Below are 24050 nucleotides of genomic sequence, written 5' to 3' on the forward strand. Positions count from 1 at the left end.
ATTCTCTGAATGAAAGGAGGTAGGGGAGTAGAAAACGTCTCATGTTTTATTCAGATGTTAACAAAGAAAATTGAGAAGTGTGTTTCCTTAAAATTGACACCATTCTCATCCCAAACATTCTGGTAAGCGATAGCAGATGACTGTGCAAGCCTCTGTAGAGAAAGGAACTTCTCCAAGAGCACAGTTCCGGTGGGAAGTATTACCTCAAAGTAATACACTAATCGCTTTCAATCTTGCGTATTTTCGCATACTGTGTGCATACATATATATATTAATAACTGTTCCCTAGACATCACGTCAGCACTCAGAGAGTTCAGTGTTGCTATGCAAATGCTGGAGAGGGAATCAGATGCAGATGGCAGTTCCTGTGTAAAGCAGATTTTATAGAAAACACGAGAGGAATGGCCTGAGGTCCTTAAGACTCTGTGCCCTTGGGTCTCCCTTTGAGCGATGATGTAACATCCACAGCAACTATGTGGGACATTCATCTATCCACCCAACTCATCGTCAGTAAGGCCCTTTGCTCCTCCAAATCTGTCTATGCCCATTAGTTCTAAATTCTGTCTTGTGAATTTTTATGAATCTAAATTCCTTAGAATGTGCCCGCTGAGTGGAAGCTTCAGGTGTAGTGGTATATCCCACTGTTTTGTTTATGTATTTATATCCAGATTCATCACCAAGCTCTGTTTTACCACAAAATATCTTCTAGGAATTCCTTACATTTTGTATATTCCACTCTTTTGTGCATGTGATTTATGTCCAGACTGATCACTGATCTTTATTTTACTGCAATATATCTTAGAAGAATTATATATATATATGCATGCTCACATTTATATCTGTGTGTGTATATACGTATATATACATGTGCATGTGTGTGTAGAAAGAGGGGGATGGAAAAAAGAAAGAGAAGGAGAGAAAGGAAGGATATTCTTTGCATTTGCAATAAGGCTTTCATGGATGAAGAAACTTGCCCAAATTTACTTACACTTACATAAATAGTCCAACTAGGATCCATCCACTTGTTCTTTCCATGAATTACCACTTATTCCATTGAATTACCTCACCTAACAGAATTAATGAAGTAAAACTGGGAACACTCACCAAGTGAATATCAGACATGATACCAGTGTATATTAGCAGTCAGTTTATACAGATACATTTGAACAGATAGGAAGACTTGTCCTCTTTATCTTAGATATGTCTTTACTGAACACATTTCCTCAGCTTCTGCTGCCATTCCTTGAATTTTTTTTAGTGACACAACAAATGTACGAACCCAGAACATATCAAAGTGTTAGGGAGGTGGAATGTCATCAGTTCAGATGATGAAGGAATTTACCTTATGTGGATGTTTTAGTCATTCTTATTGATTTTACATTTTCTCAGCATGATAATTCACCATTATGTAAATGGAGACAGTCTGTATATTCAAGCAACAGTGCCTAGAAGTACAAAGAAATTAATATTAGAGGTAGAACACTCATTGAATAGTGTTGTAGAGCTTAAAAGTGTGGCATATTAAAAACCAGAAGGCCTGGATTCAGACCTTCTTTCCACTGTCAGTTTGTTTGCAGAGGGGTCTTAATCAAATCACTGCCTCTCTCTTAACCTTGGTTTTATATCTGTGTATAAATAGATATTGACAGATACTTTCTCAATTATCTATGTGTTCTAAGAGTATATAAATCCTGATAATAGTAGCCTCTGAGCATTTAGGCACTAAATTGGGAAACAAAATGTCCAAATAAGACTAGTTGGCTTCCTAGTCCATAGTATCCAATGAGACTCTCTCTGAGTCAGTGCTTTGTGTGCAAATAAGAGGGTTTCACTCCAAGATCACTAGACTGGCCTTGAATCACAGCTCTCCTACCTCCTTCTCAATTCGTGCACAAAATTACTCCTATGTTAGCTCATTTGTTAGTAGAAGATGGTTGCCTAATGTATTATTTATTGTTATATTCAAATGAGTTGTTAAAATTGTGAAATAACCACATGAACTTGAATCTGAAGCTTCATTTTTGAGGAAACCAATGGAATAATGTTGTTATAGCTTGTATTTTCCTACTGTTAGTCTACATTCTACATTTGTATCCCTCATGGAGGCACACATTGTCTTAATAGCTTTTAGTAGCCCCCCATTGTCTTAGTCTGCTTTGTATTGCTATGAAAGAATACCTGAAATAATATGATTTGTAGTGAACAAGAATTTATTTCCTTACAGTGCTAGAGACTAGTATTTCTAAAAGGGAAGTTCTGTGCTTGAACTAGGCTGATGTCTCTCCTAGCAGCTGCCTTTTCACATGTCAGCAGGTAAGGACAAGGTAACAGAATACTGCCTGGAGCTTCCTTACACATTCAAGTAATGAGACACACTCTCATGGTGAAATCATAGCCTTCAGGAGCCGAATGTTCCTTGGGATACTGTCATATTAGGCACACTTGAACTTTAAAGGAGGTACATTCTGTCGACAACATACATCTTCTCTAAATGGAAAGAATAATATGACGACTGGAGCAAAGTATAAATAAAACACTGATTCTTTTGTAGAAAGACATGTGTGGATATGTATTGTGTGTGTGTGTGTGTGTGTGTGTGTGTGTGTGTGTGTGTGTGTGTGAGAGAGAGAGAGAGAGAGAGAGAGAGAGAGAGAGAGAGAGAGAGAGACTCCTTTACTTGAGCTGTTGTTGGATTTTACTTTAAGTAGTCCTATATCACGCCATGAACTCTTCTTGACTAGTTCTAAAGCTTTATAAACCTTTCTTACTGTTAAGCGAAGATCTTTGTAACTCTTGCTTTCTATTTCTCAGGATTCCTGAAGCAGCAAGCATACTGATGGAAAAAAAAGTACCTGTGTAAAGAACTATATAATTAAGTGTGACTATGATGTTACTGAACATCCAATGAAAAACCATTTAAAAGATCTTCTGTCACCTCAATGGTAGATTTGCTCTGAGGAGCCAGAATAAATTTTAAGATTTATTTTTTATACCAAAGAAAGTTAAAAACAAGTGAGCAAAGGGGCATAGATCTGAGGATAATATAAATTCCCATGTCAAATTTTACAGAACAAATTCAAGTCAAACTCAAAAGCAAATATTGCAGTAGTGATTACCATACTTGTCAATGCTCGTTTTTCTCTTAACAGATCAATCATGAAATGGATGTTGCAAACAGAACAGATTAAGCATTAAGAGTGGGAATCTGAAAATATTCATGTGGAGAAATTTTAGTTGAAAGGGTATTCTTTGAGCATCGGAGTTTGGCCTAGTGTAGAGTGCTGAGATAGCATGCATGAAGCCCTGTGTTCAATTGTTGGTACCACATACACAGGAAAGGCCAGAAATGGTACTGTGGCACTTGTGGCCTTGAGAAAACTCAAAGACAGTGCCCAGGTCCTAAGTTCAAGGCCCAGACTGGTAAAAATAAAAGAAGAAGACGAAGGGAATGTTCTTTAATTTGGCCAAAAGAGATAATTATGTTCCTCTGAGGAATATTCTAAGCTATATGCCAGGTCAAATCATTTTTAAACATTCTGAATTTTTGTGGCAGTAAGAGGACTAGTTAAGTGAGTATAGTCTAAAGCCAAACTATGGAGACCCCAGTGTTCTGCTTCAATGTTGATCTCAGGCAGTGAACAAGGCTTACAACCTCTCTGTGATAAAGAGATGAAAGGATTGTTGGGAGAATGACATAAGAATGATGTGTTTAAATCTTACCACCTGCTACGTGGTAAGTGTTGAGTAGATATTGACTATTACAGTTCTGCTGGGATCCATACATTTGGTAAGTTTGGGATTGAAATTTAATCCTAGAGTTTCTAAACGAAATATTGATGATTGCCTTCTGTGACTAACACTTTCAATATTATCTCTAGGTGTTGCCCAAAGCATACATCCTTTCAGTCCTATTTCTTCACTTTTGAAGAGTTCCTCTTTTGTCCTACATTTGGAAGGAAATGCTAGGCCTTTTGTAGATATTACCTTCTCTGAGCTTCCTAGCCAGGTATCTAGTACCACTAATGTTATCTTTTTTGTTGCAGAGATTAGAAAAGGTGACTATAGTACTTGATACAGAATGGAGATTCACTAAGAGCATTTAGAAGTATTCCAAGATAGATGGAAAAAATAGCTTAACTATGACCTCCTATCCAAGTTTTCTCTACTGTGTCTACTCAGTGACTTGTTTTGGAGACAAGGAGCTACAGACTCAAAAAACTCAAGAAACCTGTCTAGACTGCTCATGTATTAAGTAACAAAAGCAAGACGGACAGTTCTGATTTTTAGTGATATATATATATATATTGCTTTCTTTGTATATATATCACTTTATATGTCACTTGCCTTTGTTAATATATACATACATATATATATATATATATATATATATATATATATATATAGCTCATGAACAGCGCCCAGGGCCAGAGTTCAAGCCCCATGACAAACAAACAAAAAAATTGAAAGACTAAAATAGCAGTACAGCAGTTTGTTTTATTTGGTGGCATTGGCTGTGATGTGTGTGTGTGTGTGTGTGTGTGTATTAGCTGGTGGTTTTCTGAGAAAGGAAGTTGTCATAAAGTTGTTGCTATAACTACTTGTGTTTATATTATCAAGTTAGTAAAGGTCAAAACTAAGGATGAAAGTGTCCAAATTACAGCTTTTATCAGCTCAATATTAATTTTTCTGGGATGCTGTTCTTTTGGGTCTTTCAGCAGTAGCTTGCTTTTAATGCTTCAGGACAAAATACAACTTGTTGTTGTAGATACACACACACACATAGCATGCATACATACATACATACATACATACATACATACATACATACATACATAAAAATACCTGTTATAGAAATGATTTTTCAAACCTACTGCATGAAAATGACCTAGAAGACCTCCAATTATCATTATTTCATAGTCTCGAAACATGGCAAAGATATCAATTATACAGGTAGGGCCTGGGGGAATGCATTGTATCTTTTCTGTTAGAAGCCAGAACTGAAGTGTCAGCATAAGATCTGTTGCAGCAGTAGCTCAACCATTTTACATTTCTTCTAAGATACCTAAGACTTAGGATCTTGCAGAAATGCTGCTATGCTGGCTCACCTTCTTTGGGAGTAGTAGTGGGTCCTGTTCCTCAGCAATGCTAAGAACATCAGAATCATGATAAAACACTAAGATGTTTAGTAATAGTGCTGCTGAAGAAAATGAGCTTTTGTAGTCAGACCTTGCTATGATCTCCATTGTGTTTTTTCTTTGATATTGTGGAGAGGTAACTTCACCTTGGGATAAGAATAATGGATAACGGTTGATGGGGTTAAACCAAAGCCTGTGTGCTTCGGGTAGTGTCTGGGCCACAGAAAAGCTCTGAAAGGATTGTTGTTGTTGTTATACTCTATGAGAGTGCACACATTTAAATCAGGGTTGTTTTTGTGACTCTGTGTGAGATTTCCCTTTCAATTTATCTCCTCACTTGAAGATCTAAGCTAAGCAATACACAGATACAAATAAAATTTATGAAGGGTAGAATTCATAAGCTTTCATTTCATCTCTTCTTCATGGTTACCCAAGCTTTTGTCATCCATTTCTAAACTTCTTTCCCTATCAGCATTGGGAGATTGGGGTGTGTATGTGTGTGTGTGTGTGTGTGTGTGTGTGTGTCTGTGTGCTACTTTAGCTTAATACCTTTTTGAATTAAAGTTGTTTTTTAATTTGTATATTTTAACCAAATTAAATACAAATTACCCTTGAAAAAATTAAATATCAAAATTCATATTTCAAGCTCTTTCGATAGTCCTAGCTACTTGAGAGACTAAAATTGGAAGATCATGGTTCTAAGCCAGCCTGGCCAACAAACATTCATAATTGTTTTATCTCCAATTTACAATTAAAAAAAAAGTCTCAGGTGGAGCTGTGATTCTAGAGTAGAATGCTAGCCTTCAACAAAAATACTCAGGACAGTTGACCAATCCCTGAATTCAAGCTCCAGGACCAGCAAAAGTAATTAATAACAAATAAATCCATTCATATTCTACTACTTTGCTACCCTAATTTAATCTGTTGATTTTGCTAGGATGGTTCTGCCCTAAAACAATTTGTTGTGTTTTTTTTTCCCCCAGCCTTGCAAATTCAATTTAATTCTTTCCTAAAGCCTTTCCATTTGTAAGAAGAATAAGTAAACCAAAGCTATGTGAGCAATAGGGAAGTGATTACAAAGGCCCAGGAATAAAGAAACCTGATTTACTAGTGAGCATGATGATAGAAAGCCAGTGCTTCAGAAATACTGGAGAGATTACTGATGGTAAGAAACCGAAGAAGGGTGAGAAGAATCCACAGGCGGCACCACAGACAATGTAAAGCTGTATAAACACACATACTAATGGATAAGCAGGGCTCAGGTGTGGATGTTTTATGAAACTTTATTCATGGACAAAATTGGCAGGCTCTCTGTCCTTGGTTCTTTTGATTTGTGCTGAATATCACCAAGGCATTCTTCACACCAGTCCTGCATAGGAACTCCAGCTTCTAACTGCCCTTAGATCAACTGTGTTTCCTTCATGCTCTGATGCCTCGAAGCTTGGCACCATCCCTTTGGCTTTTCTTCTTTAAACTGCCGAGGCACTTAGTGTAAGAGATGGGCATTAAGTTTGTAGTGTGCTTTTAATAAAGTGTAGTGCAAGTCCTGCTAGAGCCAGGGATTCTCTGTGTGCTTGAAAAGCTTTCTCTGCAGTTCAAATGCTTCTCTAAAAGGCTTAGTTTGTATATTTTTGTTAATGTGAAAAGGGAACATTTGGGCACCTTTTTTGTGTTGCTGATGGGTAGAGCTATTTTTAATTTTGGTTCTTCGCTCTTTTTTTCTAAGCTTGTGAATTTTTAAGGTGCCAGACTGACTGCCCTTGAGGCCAGTGTCCCCAATTTATCCCAAGAATAGGAAAAGTACAGAAGGCAGAGTTGGTCACGTTTGGGTCCAACATTTTAGCTTGACCCACTCTGAGAGAATATTCTTCAAACATAAAGAAGAAGTCTGTTTTATGAATAGAGTCCATCTGCTTTCAAAGACAACTTTGATTGTCTCATTCCCAGGTACTGCATATTTTTGAATCTGGTAAACCACAGATACTCACTCATTCTTTCTCTGGAAAACCTGGGAGAGTCTCTCTCTCTCTCTCTCTCTCTCTCTCTCTCTCTCTCTCTCTCTCTCTCTCTCTCTCTCTCTCTCTCTCTCTCTCTCTCTCTCTCTCTCTCTCTTTCTCTTTGTTCTCCGCCCCCAGCCATCCCACACCTGTCAAATTCCATTAGGAAAATGTTAAACTCAAATGTTTATTTCTCCATAAAACCTATACCCAACCCTCTCAGAAGTTATTTTCCTTGCATATTTTCATAACGGTGACGTGCCATACTTTTTTTCATGTGATTGTTGTAGGCATGTAGTCTCAGAGTTATAAAAAGCACTAATTATGCTTCATCCATTTATAACGTTACAGAGGAGCAAACTGTGGGAGTGCTCAGAGTCGACCCTGGACTGTCCAGCCTGACCCTTGCCTTCCTATCACTGGTAAAAGTTTTCTCCTAGATGCACAACGATAGCTATCAAACTATCTCCAAACCATGAGGGCTCTGGCTTTTGGACTGTACTTATTTGACTCTGAGCATTTTGTGATATAGATTTTTAAAAATGATACCTATAGCCGCTGAAGAAGCCACTATGATCAGAGTCTATCCTCTACTCAGCCAGAATTATTTGTCTTCAATGTGTGATCCCCACATTCCATAATAAAGGGCTGATGTGCTACTAAGCGATCCTTTTTGCCTTTTAGAAGAAGGGCAAGAGGAATAGAGAAAAAATAATTTCCTTGACTTAGATTTAACAGCTGTACTCTGTAAAGTTACCATTTCCAAAAGAATCTAGTATGTTTTTATTAGTATTCACATGAATTTGGACTAAGGGCCCTTTTTGTTCATGTCCAGTAGGTTTTCCTAATGAAATGTTGTTCATTGATAGCAGGAAAAAGCTCAGAATTTTAGCATCATTTGCAAACAAAGCACAGTTACCTTCATTATAAAACAATTAAGCTTTAGTTTTATTTTTATTGTGGTCACAACAGCACAATATTAAATAATCTAAATATATGAAATAAAAGTATACAAATTCTAAAAACTTAATTATATGTCTGATAATAAAAATAAGTATAATATCACTAGGATAGAAATTTTAGAAACCAACTATCTAGTTTTTTTTCCAAATACTATACAAAATTATCAACTGTAAAGAATATGATATTTCATATTAACTGTAGAACCGGGTACTGGTAGGTCACATCTATAATCCTTGGGAAGACAGATCCAAAAGTCCTTTATCTCCAATTAACCATAAAAAGATCATAAGTAGAGTCTTTATCTCAACTAGTAGAGTTCCCTAGCCTTGAGCAAACGAAAATAAGTAAAAGAGCAAAAATAACAACACACACACACACACACACACACACACACACACACGCACGCACGCACGCAAGCACGCAAAATTAAATGATTGGATAAAAGTCTTATTTAATAGACACACTCCAATCCTACAACAGAATATAAAGAAATACTTCCCACAGCCAAATGCAGCCTGGAGAGAATTAGAAATACATTCACTCTTTTCTCTTGAATTGAAATATTTAGTCCTCCCAGTTCTGTGTGTGAAGTAGTTGTCAACCCAGTGTGATGAGGTGCTGAAAGGTGCCTCTGTGAGAAGTCAGTGCACAGTGTTCCAGAATGACAGATCTTGATGCACACACACCAGAAGAGATGACTTTGTGAAGGGGTAAGGAACATGGATGCTGAAGCTAGACTGCTTGGGCTTAAGGTTAGTTAACCATTTTTGTGTCTCAGTTTCCTATAAAATATAGGTTGTAGTATATTTGAAATTAATTAACTATAGACAGGGGTCCAAGAAAAAAAAATGTCTGACATCTATGAAACACTAGATTTGCTATCATTTACGTACAAAAGCTTGCAATTCCTTGTGATATATCCAATGATCTCCATTTACCTGTTAGGATATATTTGAATTAGTGAAACAAATCATAAAAGAGGAAAGCTAGCTATGACCTGGCTGCTAGCTCAAGAATTCCATGATGGAACCAGGCCCTGGTGGCTCATACTTGTAACCAAAGATACTCAAAACCCTGAGATCTGAGGATTGTGGTTTGAAGCTAGTCCAGGCAGAAGGAGAGGACTTGAGGACATTTATCTCCAACTTATCACAAGAAATCTGGAAGTGGGTCTGGTCTATAACTCAGAATGATGGTCAGTTAGCTTTGAGAACAAAATCTTAGAGAAAGTGCCCAGGCTCTGAGTTCAAGCCCCATGACACACACACATACACACAATAGAGTTACAGATTAGAGCCAGTATAGTGATTCTCACTGATATAACTTTTGTCTTTCTATGGGTTTGGGGTTTGTTTGTATTTTTTTTAATTTTGGTACTGGGAATCTCAGGGTCTTGTGTATGCTGGCAAATACTGTACCGCTGAGCTACTCTCCAGTGCTAAATTTGTGCCTTAAGTTAGGTTTTACCATGTTGTTACTGTATCTGACTTCATTAGGTGGTATATTGTATATAAGTCTATTTGTTTATTTGTTCATTTATTTTGCCTAACTTGATGGCCTTATCCAAATCAGATTCCCCACTTGTCAATTTAATAATGCTTTAGCTTTGCAGAACAGTAGGTAGATAGTGCCAAACAGGCTGGGCCAGGTATAGTATGAAGATCACAACATGAGAAACCATTGCATGATCTAAGGATACTCAAGCTGAAGAAAAGAATGACAAGCAACACTAACTAAAATATGAGTATGCTAGAGGCATCAAGTCCAAAATGAGAGACTTGTTTCATGAGCCCCAGAAGACAAAAATATAAGTAATAGGTAACTGTTAGAGTAAAAATGATACATCCTGAATCCCATGTGAGAGATTACTTTTCAGCAGAGTTCTCTGAAAATAAGAGACTGACTACTTTATGATCTGCCAGTCACAGGGCTTATTGCAGGGGTTTGACAACCAGAGCTTTTGTGAGAAGGAAGGTTTGCCTTCATACCCAGATTCTTCATATTCTCGCTGGAGGCACAGACTCTTCAGGGAGAGAGAAGAAGTTCTTGGATTATTCTGTAGATTGTGACATTCACTCCCAACATTTTGAATTATGCTTCTCTTAAATTTGTAAGATTGCAAGCATAACATACATTTCTTGACATTGGCTTCTTTAGAAGAATCCAAGAGCAGGCCAGGTACAGATGTCTTACACCTATAATAATGGCTACCAAAGCTGAGATACGAGAATCATGGTTTGAAACTAGCCCAGGCAGGAAAGTCCATGAGAATCATACAATGAACCAGAAAAAAGGTTGAAGTAGATGTGTGGCTCAAGGCATCAGACTTTGAACATAGAAATGGTAAGAGAGAGTATGAGACATTTAGGCAATGGAGAGAGGAGAGGAGAGCAGAGGAGAGGAGAGGAAAAGGAAAGACCTAAGAAGTACATCCATCTCCTTTTTTCTTGCAGGCCGCTGTGCTCGCTGTGGGGAAAATGTGGTGGGAGAAGGAACAGGATGCACCGCTATGGATCAAGTCTTCCATGTGGATTGCTTTACCTGCATCATCTGCAACAACAAGCTCAGAGGGCAGCCCTTCTATGCTGTAGAGAAGAAAGCCTACTGTGAGCCCTGCTACATTGTAAGTTCTTTACCTGCTTTCTCCCCATGGCACTACTTATAGACTGCAGCCATCATATTGCAGTTCCTCACAAGGCTTCAAAGTATGTGAACGTGTGCAAATTGGCATAGCCTCCATTCTTTCCCTGTGTTCTCCATTCGTGTGTTCAAAAGAGTGCATGCAGGTGCGGCTGCTGTTTGATTTGTAGTCTGCAAGCCTGTGATTCTCAAGCATGTTTCTTAGATCCTCAGATCTTGGTCTCCTGAATAGCTAGGATTACAGGCTTGAGCCAATGGCATCTGGCACTTCTGGACTTTTTACATAGACAATTTAAGTTTCTTACACCCTCTATTCAGCAGACTTTCAATGTTGCAGAGAAACACTTTTTACTGAGCACCTTAAGGGGAATGAGTAGTACTGCTGACTGAGCTAATAATCGTTTTTCTTTTTTTAGAAAGAACACAACTATATTTGAGTAGCACAGCAGTCTAACTAAATATACTTAATCACATCATCTTCACTTTTTGTAGAGCTACTTAATCTAGTATGTCATCTCCTGCTAAAGTCGTTTAATGAATAAACCAACTTCTTAAAAAACCTAATAAAGTAAATGTGCTCTCTTTCTACATGATCCATTTGACATGTATTCATGGAAAAAGTAGTATTGTTTTTCAGAGTCACAGAATAATCGTATTGTGATTGCCATGACAAGATATGCCAACATAAAAGTTCTTCAAGATTAGCCAGGCATAGGTAACTCACATCTGTAATCCTAACTACTCAGGAGGCTGAGCTCTGAGGATCTCATTTCAAAGTCCTTGAGTCTGTTATCTCCAATTAATCACCAGAAAAGCTGGAAGTGGAGCTGTGACTCAAGAGGTAAAGTATTAGCCTTGAGCACAAAAGCTCAGGAACAGTGCCCAAACTCTTGAGTTCAAACCCTTGGACTGCAGTGTTTGTATATGCATGTACACACACATGTGCGTGTGTGCATGCAGACATGCGCACACGCAACATAAAATAGGTTCAAGATCTTGCAGGAAGCAATATCATTTACAGCTTTCTTAAGTTCAATTTTACTTTATTTCCCTCCCAAAGGCAACTGAAACACATGTAGAATCATTATAATATATGCACTAGTAATGCTGGAAAAGAAATTTTAACATAAAATATCTTAAGATTTGCATAGCTTCTATCTTTAGAAGTGAGAATACAGAAGTATTGAGAAAATTGTCTTCTTATGCTCTGTCATAAGTGTCACAGCCAGGGACCTTCTCACACTTTGAATCCCTTATCTTGTACAAATTCCGTTATGCTTTTGTTTGCTTGAAATAGAAAGATAAAGTAATGAAGTCCAGTTGATCTGGAAGGGAAAAGCTTGCCACTCATCATAAAATATTAAAGAAATGATTCTATAGTATTCTATAGTATTTCCCTCCTCTTTAAATAGAGTGCATATTGGGTAAGACAATCATCATAAAACTATTTCCTCTCCTAAGTTATAACAGCGACATTAGCAGAGCCCATAGTGTCATCTAGGGCTCTTGGTTCTTTTTTTTTAATATATTTTTATTGTAATTAATAGAAGGGTTACATTATATTTGCCGAGTAGGTGAAGTACTTCACAAACACTGCTACCCTTTCTCATGTTTTTCTTCCCTTTCCCTTTCCCCACCCCCTCCCCTCATCTTGTTTTACCCCTTTCCCTATCATATTTCAAATAAACAAACATATATAGCATATATCAGATAACAAGGTAATAGATACTGTAACAATATGAGATAACCAAGGGACAGCAAAAGAGATGAGAAATAACATAGTACATTAAGAACAATCGCACATTAAATGGCTCTTGTTTCTATATTCTGGAGGTCCTTGCATTTAGCCTCATCCTATATGCCCAGAGCTTTCTTGAGTAAATAAAAAAAAAGGCAACCAGATGCAAGGCAAAAAGCAGACAAACAGAAGGGCAGGGGCACACTTACAGAGTGAGGGTGCTTTCATGGGGAAATAGAGAAGCAAGCAGCTCTTTGGGCTAAGGATATTTATCAGGTAAAGGTAGGGGGTCTGGCTTCAGTGTTATGTAAAGATAGGGGCTTTGTCTTTGCTCTAATTATACCTGGTGTTACTTTTGAGTTTCCATGCAAGCTTGAGACAAGGAGGCACCCTCTTATCTGTATTTGGGGCAGACAGCTTAAGTTTTGAGGAAGGCAAACATTCTGTCAGTTAGCTGTTAAGTTGGGTGAGATACACATCCCTCGGGAAGAAAGGTTTTTCTCTTTGAAGCAAAGAGCACTCCTAAATACCCTATTTTTGAGTTGCCTTCACCAGGCCCCCAGTTTCCTTCAGTCACCCCTCTTCATTATCACTCCCAGCTCCAGTGACAAGATTAGCCAGCCACCTGGTGTCACCTCTCAGGAAATTCTTCTTCCTCACTTCCTGCAGCTTGTCCTTTGTCAGAGAGATTTTGCAACGTAGCCCCATCCCAAATTCCATTATGTTCTGGAAAATAATTTGGGTCATGGGAAGTGTTGAAGGAAGCTAAAGACTGGCATCAGGTTGAAAGCAGATCTTGGAAACTGCAGTATAGCCATTCTGGGATCTACAAAGCTCAATTCTTGCCATGCATCAACCCCCCAGGCCATAGATTCTTTCCTCACAGAAACTTTACAGTTCTGTGATGTAAGGTATGACACTGACTAAGATGTATTTTATTCATTGATATGTTGGCATTTGTAAACAAAACAAACATACAAACAAACTATACAATGGTAACAACAACAACAACAACAAAAAAAAAGCAAAATGCTGGTGATATCTACCTGTAAGACTCTCATCTTTAGGAGGCTTAGAGTTGAGAATCAAGGTTTGAAGCCAGCAAAGACAAGAAGTGTATGATATTCTCATCTCCAATTAATCACCAAAAAACCTGGAAGTGGAGGTATGCCTCAAATGTTAAGGTGCTAGCCCTCAGTACAGAAATAAAGAAAAGCCCAGCCACATGCAGAAAACTCAGCCACATGACGAAAACTAAAAATTGATGCTAGCCTTTCGCCATGCACAAGCATTAACTCAAAATGGATCAAAGACCTCAATGTCAGACTGGAAACCATAAAACTGCAACATGATAGAGTTGGAGAGACACTGAAACTTACAGGCACAGGCAAAAACTTCCTGAACAGAATCCCAGGGTCACAACAGATTGGGGAGAGACTCGATAAATGGGACTACTTAAAAATAAAAAGTTTCTGTACAGATAAAAGCATCGTCGTAAAAGTAGAGAGACAGCCAACCAACTGGGAAAAGATATTTACCAATAATACTTCTGACAAATGCTTAATATCCAGTATCTACAGGGAACTCAAGAAACTAATCCCCCCAAACCCAACAAACCATTCACTAAATGGGCAAGGGAACTAAAGAGAGAATTATCAAAAGAAGAGATTAAAATGGCAGAAAAGCATATGAGAAAATGTTCATCATCCATGGTCATAAGGGAAATGAAAACAAAAAACAACCCTGAGATACCATCTTACCCCAACAAGAATGGCCAAGATTTTGAACTCAGACAATGACAGATGCTGGCAGGGTTGTGGAGAAAAAGGAACCCTACTACACTGCTGCTGGAAATTTAGACTAGTTCAGCCACTCTGGAAAGCAGTGTGGAGGTTTCTTAAAGAACTGAAAATTGACCTTCCCTACAATCCCACCATACCACTTCTGGGCATCTATCCTGAACAGCATAACCCAAGATATGATAAGGACACCTGCTCAGCTATGTTCATCTTTGCACTATTCACAATAGCCAGGTGATGGAAACAATCCAGATGCCCTACTGCAGATGAATGGATACAGAAAATGTGATATATATATATATATATATATATATATATATATATATATATTGGAATTCTACATAGTCAACAGACAAGATAAACTAATGGCATTTTCAGGGAAGTGGATGAATCTAGAGCAAATCATGTTGAGTGAGACAAGTCAAGACCAAAGGAACAAAAGGCACATGGTATCCTTAATGTGTGGCTATTAGATCCAAACAGTACAAGACCAAGGACTCAATATTCACATACCCAATGCTATGGACATGGTACTAGAAATATAAACACAACTACATAGACATAAAAACTTACGACTCTATAGGCATAATGTTTTATTACATAGATTAATATGTATCTATGGCATATAAACCCTCAACCTAATTTTGATTATGTTCTAAAGTCTAAGTGCCCGTGATTATATATAGAAGTTCCCTTCTTGAATACTTATTTGTTAAACAAATCATTTGAAATATGATGTAAAAATTAATGTTAATAAATTCTTCAATAAAACAAAAAAGAAGAAAAGAAAAGCCCAGGGCAGTATACAGATCCTGAGAACAATCTGCAGGACTAGCACTAAAACATAAAAATATATACAGTGAAATGAAAATGATAGCATAAGTCCTAAAATTGCTATTTCTTTTTCTTTGAGCAATTCTGAAGGAATTCCACTATAAATTAGAGCTAAGTGGGGGGAAAAGCATGGAAACTCATCCTTCCTGATAAAGAACACGAAGCAAATCCAAATAAAATATCAAGATATCTTGCACAAATATGCAGGCTTGTATTGAAGCCAAGACGTGGAGAGAAAATTTAGAGGGGGACAGTTAGAAGGAAATTGAAAACCTGATTTCCCAATCAAGTTACTTCCTTAATTGAACCACACATAAATGAAACACATAGGGAATCAGTAACAACATATAGTGTTTGTGTGTGTATTGGACTGAACTGGGGTTTGAACTATGGTTCTTGACATCTCCTTCACTTTTGTCTCTTAAGCCTGGCACTCATCACTTTAGCCGAATCTCCATTCTGGCATTTTGCCGGTTAACTGGTGACAGAATGTATCTTTTACATGTTAGCACTCATATACAGAATCTAAAATGGTTGAAGTTATTCAAGTAGAGGACAGAACAAAGTTATCCAGATGACACAAGGGTAGGGACAGATTTTTTTTTTTTAAAAGCCTGTGATTTCCCAGTCAAGTTTTCTTCATTTCTTTAAAGAACTCTTATGATGCTGTGAGCTGCTGGCTCAAGCCTGTAATCCAGCTACCCAAGAAGTTGTCATGTGAGGATCGAGGTTCAAAGCCAACCCAGACAGAAAGTCTGAGACTGTTATTTCCAATTTTCCCTTTTAACTGAAGATTGAGATCAAGGACTTTTGTGCCCGGCCTTAGCCTCCTGAGTAGACAGCATTACAGGCATGATCCACTGGTACCCAGCTAGTAGCTTACACTTTGTGTTTGTTGGTGCTTATCCTAGGGATTTAACTAAGGGCCTGGACACTGTCCCTGACCTTTTATGCTCAAGGCTAGTGTTCTCTCACTTGGGGCTCTTGGTTCTTATACTAAGTGATTACTTTTTATAGCCTCTTCAATGGTACTCTTCTCACAGCTTTCTTCAGCGATTCCCTTTATCCCTTGTGAGCCCCAAATCTTGAATACAATTATCAGAAACAGTCTAACAGAACAGAGAGAACATGGACTTGAACTGGGTTCCATCACTTAATGCTTTTGTCTCTTTGAAAAATTGCTAGATCTTTCTAAGCCTTGATTTCCCCACATATATCTTAAAGAAGACTGTAGTGTTTTCTCCACAGATTCCTTAAGATGAAGCAATCTTTGTAGTGCACATTTGGCTTGCTCACAAAATAATAGTGTTAACCTGAGTTTAATTTTTTTTTTTTTTGCCAGTCCTGGGCTTGGGCTCAGGGCTTGAGCACTGTCCTTGGACTTTCTCAAGGCTAGAGCTCTACCACTTGAGCCTCAGCACCATTTCCAGCTTTTCTGTATATATGTGGTACCAAGGAATTGAACCCGGGTCTTCGTGCATGTTAGGCAAGCACTTTAACCACTAGGCCAAACTCCCCGCCCCTAACCTGAGTTTAATTTTAACTAGAGGTTTGTACTTAGTATTTTGAGCACGAGTACCTTCTTTCTACAGTGAGGTTTGTTGGGCTATCAGGAAATGGTTTTATGTCCAGTTATACTCCTCTGCTTTTAATGCTTTAATGCTTTGCTTGTCTTCCTAATGTATAATAAAAACTAAGGAAAGTCTAAAACGACCCTAGACATGGATTTGTACAGTGTGTCAGCTTAGATCTCACTCTCCATTGCAAGCATGAAACTTCTGATTCTTCAGGGTGTCAACTCCCCTGCCTTGGTCATGTGTCTCTGTACAATGATAGCCTGGGAAACTATATGCTAACTATTTAGTCACTTGGGAAATTCAGTTATAGAAGTTCTTAACCATTTTCTTTTCACTTGTCCTCATAAGAGCATGTGAGTGAGATTTTCTTTAATGAGATCTATCCATGGCAACTCTAAATATAATTTAATTTTTTTCAGCATTCACTTATGCTTTATTCAAAGGCCACTGCTCAATATTAATTCCAAAGTTCAACACATGGTTTCAGATGATGTTAGCACTTCAGTTTCTTCTAAAATGCCTAAGTTTAATGAACTACACAACCAAAGTGCTGTGTGAGAGGATAGGGAAACAAGACTGCATGTGTCTTTCTCAGAACCACAGGTCCTTAAACAAGAACCATTGCCTATGTGATTCAGCCCACTATCTCTTACTAAGATAATTGTACTAGACAGCAAGGTCTAAAAGATAGCCTGAACAAAGCAAAGAAAGCTCAGTCCCTTAGCCACATTGATGTGCCTTTACCTTTTATTCTCTTCTTTTTATCTCATTGGTGGAATAAGCATAGTGGTTTAGTTGGTTTTGTATAAGGACTAGCTGTATTTGATCTTCTTAGCCCCAGAATCATGCCAATCTAATAAAATTAAATTTGCTACTTTCTTTTTTTTTTTTGCCAGTCCTGGGCTTGAGCTCAGGGCCTGAGCACTGTCCTTGGACTTTCTCAAGGCTGGAGCTCTAGCCCTTGAGCCTCAGCACCACTTCCGGCTTTTTTCTATGTATGTAGTACCGAGGAATCGAACCCCGGTCTTCATGCATGCTAGGCAAGCAGTCTACCACTAGGCCAAACTCCAGGCCCTAAATTTGCTACTTTCTAAATTGGTTACTGACAAATTTAAGATCATATTTAAATTGTTTATTTACTTTTGAGAAAAAAATGCAAAGTTTAACAGATTCCTTTTAATGATTAATAAATTGCTAATTATTAACACATTTTTAAAATTCTTAATCTTTGTGTAGAAATGACAATGGTTAGCCTAATTAATTCAATACATTTTAATTTTCTTTACATATTTATTTTCTGTTCTTTGCTGTTAACCTAATATAAATATGCCTATAGTTTTTGATTTTTAATAATCCCTGACCTTTAGCTTTTCATCTCTGTAGGTTTACATTATGTTTACTTATGTTTAAAACCATTTGTCAGTCAGAAGATATTAGGTATGTTATATTCTGTTAGCATTATAAGTAGTAATGCTTATAGGAAACTGAATATATATATATATATAGTTTTGGAATTGCTTTCTTTTTATTTTTCAGAAACTTCTTTTTCAGGGTGATGTATAGATAGGTTATAGTTACATTTGTCAGGTAATGGGTACGTTACTTCTTGAACATTGATGCCCCTTCTCATGTTTTTCTTCCACTTTCCCTCACCCTACTCTCTACCAGTCATCTCGTTTTTCCCCTTCACTTTCCTATTTCAAACAAATAAACAGATATACCGGGTACCAAAGTCAAATACAATAACAACATGAGATAAACCATAAGGGAGAAAAAAAATAACTTCACATAGTACCTTAAGAACAGCAATCACAAAGATAAACCTTTTGTTTCACATCCTGGAGTACATTTTGCTTAGCCTCGTTGTATATGGTTATATGTACATAGTTTTGAAGATATTGTGATCCTCTGCTAGGAGAATGCTATACATATACTAATGATTCCAATGCGGGAAACTATGGAGCCCAGGTTCCTTTGGGTCTATCTTATTTCACTTAAAATGATTTTTTCCAGGTCTTTCCATTTTCTTACAAATGGAGCAATGTCATTCTTTCTGATGGCAACATAGAATTCTACTGTGTATAAATACCACATCTCTGAATTGCTTTCTTAAAAATAAGTTTTAATTTACATTATCAAGTCATGTATAACATAATTTAGAGGATGTTTGCTTTACCTTTCTTTACCTTTATTTTGCTGCTGTTTTGTTGTTTGGGTTTTTTTGGGCGTAGGAGTAGGGTCTTAACATTTACCCTGGCTGACTTTAAATTCATGATCCTCCTTACTGTTCTTTCTAAATATTATTATTATTATTATTTTACCAGTTCTGGGCCTTGAACTCAGGGCCTGAGCACTGTCCTGAGGATTTCTCAAGGCTAGAGCTCTACCACTTGAGCCTCAGCACCACTTCCAGCTTTTTTCTATGTATGTGGTACCAAGGAATTCAATCTGGGTCTTTGTGCATGCTAGGCAAGCACTCTACCACTAGGCTAAACTCCTAGCCCTTTCCTAATTATTTTTATTACAGGTGTATACCCCCTATATCTAGCACCTTGCTGCATTTCACTTGAAAGATTTCCCCAGTCTACAGAAGCATTATCAATAATGAGTTATACTAAGTTGTATGCCTCATATCTTAAACTGCATAGTCTTCCTAATTAGAGAGGTTATTTATTATATTATTTTGAACTAATTTAATGTGTATAATAGGTCATAATTATTATTGAATTACATAGTTTTTGGGAATACCAATTTTTCCTATTTTGGTAGAAATAATATACTAAAGAATTTTGAATGTTCTTATAGCTTTGAATAAATGAACACATTAAAATTAAGAAGAGCATGAAATGAAACGTCTTTGAGTAATAAACTAGCATACATTGCATGTATTTATCCTAATTGTAACTCTCCTGGTATGCCCTTAGGTAAATGTGTGTTTGTGTGTTTGTGTGTGTGTGTGTGTGTGTGTGTGTGTGTCTGTCTGTCTGTGTCTGTGTCTGTGTGTGTGTGTGTTTGAACTGATAATAAAATAAGAAAAGAAAAGGTTACCATGGTGTTAAAATGAGAACATAGGCTTACAAGTCACTTATCTCAATGCTACCATTTATTTTATTTTATTTTTGCCAGTCCTGGGATTTGAACCCCGGGCTTAGGCACTCTCTTTGAGCTTTCTCCAGAAGAGTGCTCTGTCACTTGAGCCACAGCACCACTTCTGGCTTTTATCTGTGTATGTAGTACACAGAGGAATCGAACCAGGTCTTCAGGCATGCTAGGCAAGCATTCTACCACTAGGTCACACTCTAGGCCCCAATGCTATCATTTATTAAAGGAATATAATCATTTTCTCCTGCCTTCAGTAAAAAAAAAAAAGCAAAAACCTAAAAAGACAAGTGTAATATTCTGTATAGCATACAAACATTTATTAATGTAAAGGCTTCACGTGATTAATAGCATTATTGTCATTTTTCTTTGGTATTATATGCAATACATTAGTATTTTATGCCTTTTAAGTTTAGGGCAATGTCCTAGCTATTGCTGATATAAAAATATTGAAATAAATGGACTTTACAGGACCAATATGAAGACAGATATGAGAATAGGTCCTTTATTTTCTGCAGGTGAATGTTTTTTATGATTCTGCATTTGAAAAGCAACAGCAGTGCCTTCTGCCTGTGTGTCCCTCTGCTCCTAATGAGACAAGCTCTCTCCTAGTGCAGATTTAACAAAAGAAATTGCTGTTTTCTTCTCGTTGTTGCCAAGGAGGCTAGACCTAGGGACACAGCCCATCAGAAATTCTCAGCACAAGTCTGTTTAGGAAACGGTAGCCAAGGATCTTCCACTAAACTAGGGCTCTTATGCACAGTGGATGGAATCCAAGTCCTAACTCAACAACAGCGGAAGTTGGTACAGACATTTTTATTCAAGTTGAAATCCCAGGAACTAAAGAACCTCTGGAAACAGAGCGCCAACTCCACAGGAGACTAAACATTTTAAGGTACCTGAACTTGGCACATTAATGACTGACGCACTAGCAGCCTTTGCTCCCTAACAGCACTAAATGGCTACAGTTAAAACAGTCTAACTCTTCAACGTCCATTATGAGCTAGGCTTTTGTACCTCTACAGGAAACTTGTTCTTTTATATACTCAAGTTCTCCTAATAAAATATTTTAAAATCAGTTATAGTCAGAGCCTTATGTGGGTATTGGAAAAGGAACCAAGAGTTTGGGGTAAATCTGAAAAATCTCCTGTGAACTTACTTCTCTGATTCTGTCTCTGTCTCTGTCCATCCAACTATCTGTCTGTTAGTCTCTCTGTCTCTGTTAGTCTCTCTGTCTGTCTTTCTCTTTGCTTTTTCTGTGTGTGTGTGTGTGTTTGTGTGTGTAAGTATATTTTCTCTGAGTTTTTTTTGAGCTTTTTTGTTTTGTTTTGTTCCTGTTTTTTGAAGGGGCAGGCAAGTGGTCAACATTAAACTCTGGGAATTGGCACCCACCATCCCTTAGTTTTTCTGCTCAAAGTTGGTGTTCTACCACAGGTCCACCTTTTGATTTGGGGATGGTTAATTGAAGATAAGATTCTCATGAAATTTTCTGCAGGGGTGACTTCAAACCAACATCTTCAGATCTCAATTTCCCAAAAAGCTAGGACTAGTAGTTTGGGCTATCAGTCCTCAACTTTATTCCTTCTGTTAATTGTCCACGTCTGTTCTCTAATCACCAAGATATATTTCCCTCGTCCCTATTTCTAGGGTGTCTCTCTCTCTCTCTCTCTCTCTCTCTCTCTCTCTCTCTCTCTCTCTCTCTCTCTCTCTCTCTCTCTCTCTCTTTCTTTCTCTCTCTCTCTCCTTTTGTGTACGTGCACACCCCCCCACAATTTCTTCTTGATAATTTGTTCTCATTTCATTAACTCTCTCCCAAGAAAGTTAAAGAAACATTTTTTCAAAAATTATTGTAGCTTTTAACTTCTGGGAAGTTATCTCTTCCATTCATTGAATCTTATATATTCTACACTCCTCCTGAGCCATCTATTACTGTAAGTTACCATACCTACTAGAAACTTATGGAGGAGACGATTATTAGTCCCATTTGATAAATGCAGCCTTGATATTTTCCTCATAAAAATATATATAACTTGCCCTTCATTACTGGGTGTGTGATCCCACCCTACAACAAATGCTCAAATTCCTAAAGATATAGAGATAGTGTGTTCAGATCTCTATATGTATTTAAAGCCAGCCATAATTAGAACCTTCCATTTCCAAGATTTTAATTGATAACTATCTGTATGAATCGTGCCTTACAGTATTACAGAACTACCATGAAAAGCCATATGCTCCTGTCTTTTTATGTTCTTCCTGAATTGTCTATAGTTATTAGGTAAAACACTCTTGTTTAGAATTGAAAAAAGATTAGAGCCACACACATTTGGGTTAGTGTTTTAACTTTTGCAAAGCACTTTTCTTTTATGGCATGTTCTTTTCAAATAAATCTAGGAAATGGGTATTTTTTGTTGTTGTTTTCATTCTTAGTAACAAGAAATGGAATCTCAAAACATGTCAGCTTGCTTAGTTTCATAAGCAGTGAATTTCAGAACTGCAATTTGACCACAATCTTGGATTATCAAATCCACCAACACAAATCACTGGCAGTCTCCTTTGCTGTTGTTCTTTCCTTTTTTGTAGGTGTTTTTCCCCTGTCATTTCTTCAAAATTTGGGAATAATAAATTAAATATGAACTGAATTTTATAGTTTTGTCCTTCACCTTATTTTTAGCCACTTGAACCTATATTAACCTCAGAATAATCATTCTTACTATAGTAATTTGTTTAAGTATATTATTTAGTATTACATGCTCATTACAGCAGCATGGTTATAAACGTAAACACACACATACACACATGTACATTATATCACACCTCACATACTAACTACTAACATACATTGCATAACAGTAGATCAACTTATACCTTCTACAGAAATAGTCTGTGAAATATCCATGGACAGTGTGTGTGTGTGTGTGTGTGTGTGTGTGTGTGTGTGTGTGCGCGAGCACTGGTCCTATGGCTTGATGTTCCTGAGTTGTTTTACTCAAGACTAGCTCTTTGAGCCGCAGCTCTACTTTCAGCTTTTTGGTGATTAATTGGAGTTTAGTGGATTTTCCTGCTCTAGCTGGCTTCAGATCTCAGTCTCTTAGGAGCTAGGCTTATGTATGAGTCACTGCTGCCCAGCCTATCTGTGGACATTTAAAAAGAATATACCATCTACATACATTTTCTAAAAATTGAAATGTTCCATTTGATGATGAATCAATTACTCAAGATATTCAGTACAAGAGCTCAAGATAAAATGAGGAAACATTGAGCCAATGAAACTACTAGTTAAAAAAATCAATAAGCAGTTACATTTGTAATTTAATATATTAATTAATATTGTCTTCAAAAGAACACTTTTCAAAATAAAATATTAATGACTTATAATATGACTTACAAAGGAAGTATGTAATTCAAAAGAAGACTATCAAAATTATCAAATCAACACCAGTATAACCACATTATTTTATTGACAATATTTTAACTCCTCAGTGAGAAATAGCTTTGGACTTTTCTCCTTAGAATCTGTTTGTAAAACTGTAACACATTTGTTTTGATCTTTGACAAATCAATTGTTTGACGTAGACAATATAATTTTTATAATTGTTTTAATCAAAGAGCATTGATTTACACAACAAAGAAGCTATATTTTATACTCCTTTGGAAGTTTTAGGAAAACATATGAAATATGAAAATCTGAAAGAAAATTATAGATATTTTCTACCTTGTCTAACAGAGTTAAAGATAAGAGTACAGAAAATAAAGATGTATACAAAACTATAAACAAATACAAGTTGAAGAATTGTTGGTGATGAACATAGCCTGGCGAGCAGAATGAGATAAAGGTAAATTCCAAATAATGGGAGTGTCCTTCATTTCAGCAAGAAGGAGCATTAAGAAATTAACTTAAGGGGCTGGGAGTTTGGCCTAGTGGTAAAGTGCTTCCCTAGCATGCACGAATACCCAGGTTAGATTCCTCAGTCCCACATACATAGAAAAAAGCCAGAAATGGTGCTGTGGCTCAAGTGGTAGAGCTCTGGCCTTGAGAAAGCCCAAGGACAGTGCTCACACCCTGAGCTGAAGCCCAGGACTGGCAAAAAAAAAAGAAGGAAAGAAAGAAAGAAAGAAAGATAGAAAGAAAGAAAGAAAGAAAGAAAGAAAGAAAGAAATTAACTTGAAAATTTTTATAAATGCAGATTACAAGATAAAGAATCTATTATTTTCAAAATTCCTGATAAATTGAATAATACTAAAAAGTCTAAAAATGTCTCTTTGAATGA

General features: G+C 37.0%; 1 protein-coding gene across 3 annotated transcripts in view; it reads left to right on the top strand.

Annotated features, from left to right (window-relative positions):
• Positions 1-24050, top strand: part of Lpp (LIM domain containing preferred translocation partner in lipoma) — a 641447-nt gene that overhangs the window by 526506 nt on the left and 90891 nt on the right. For all 3 annotated transcript variants that reach the window (XM_090343772.1, XM_090343782.1, XM_090343791.1), the window contains one exon: positions 10549-10718. In XM_090343772.1, the coding sequence (XP_090199898.1) occupies positions 10549-10718 (170 nt within the window). The remainder of the gene's footprint in view (positions 1-10548; positions 10719-24050) is intronic.

This window comes from Megascapheus bottae, chromosome 1 (assembly GCF_031878675.1).
Source record: "Megascapheus bottae isolate mThoBot1 chromosome 1, mThoBot2.hap1, whole genome shotgun sequence".
NCBI classification, from domain to species: Eukaryota; Metazoa; Chordata; class Mammalia; order Rodentia; family Geomyidae; genus Megascapheus; species Megascapheus bottae.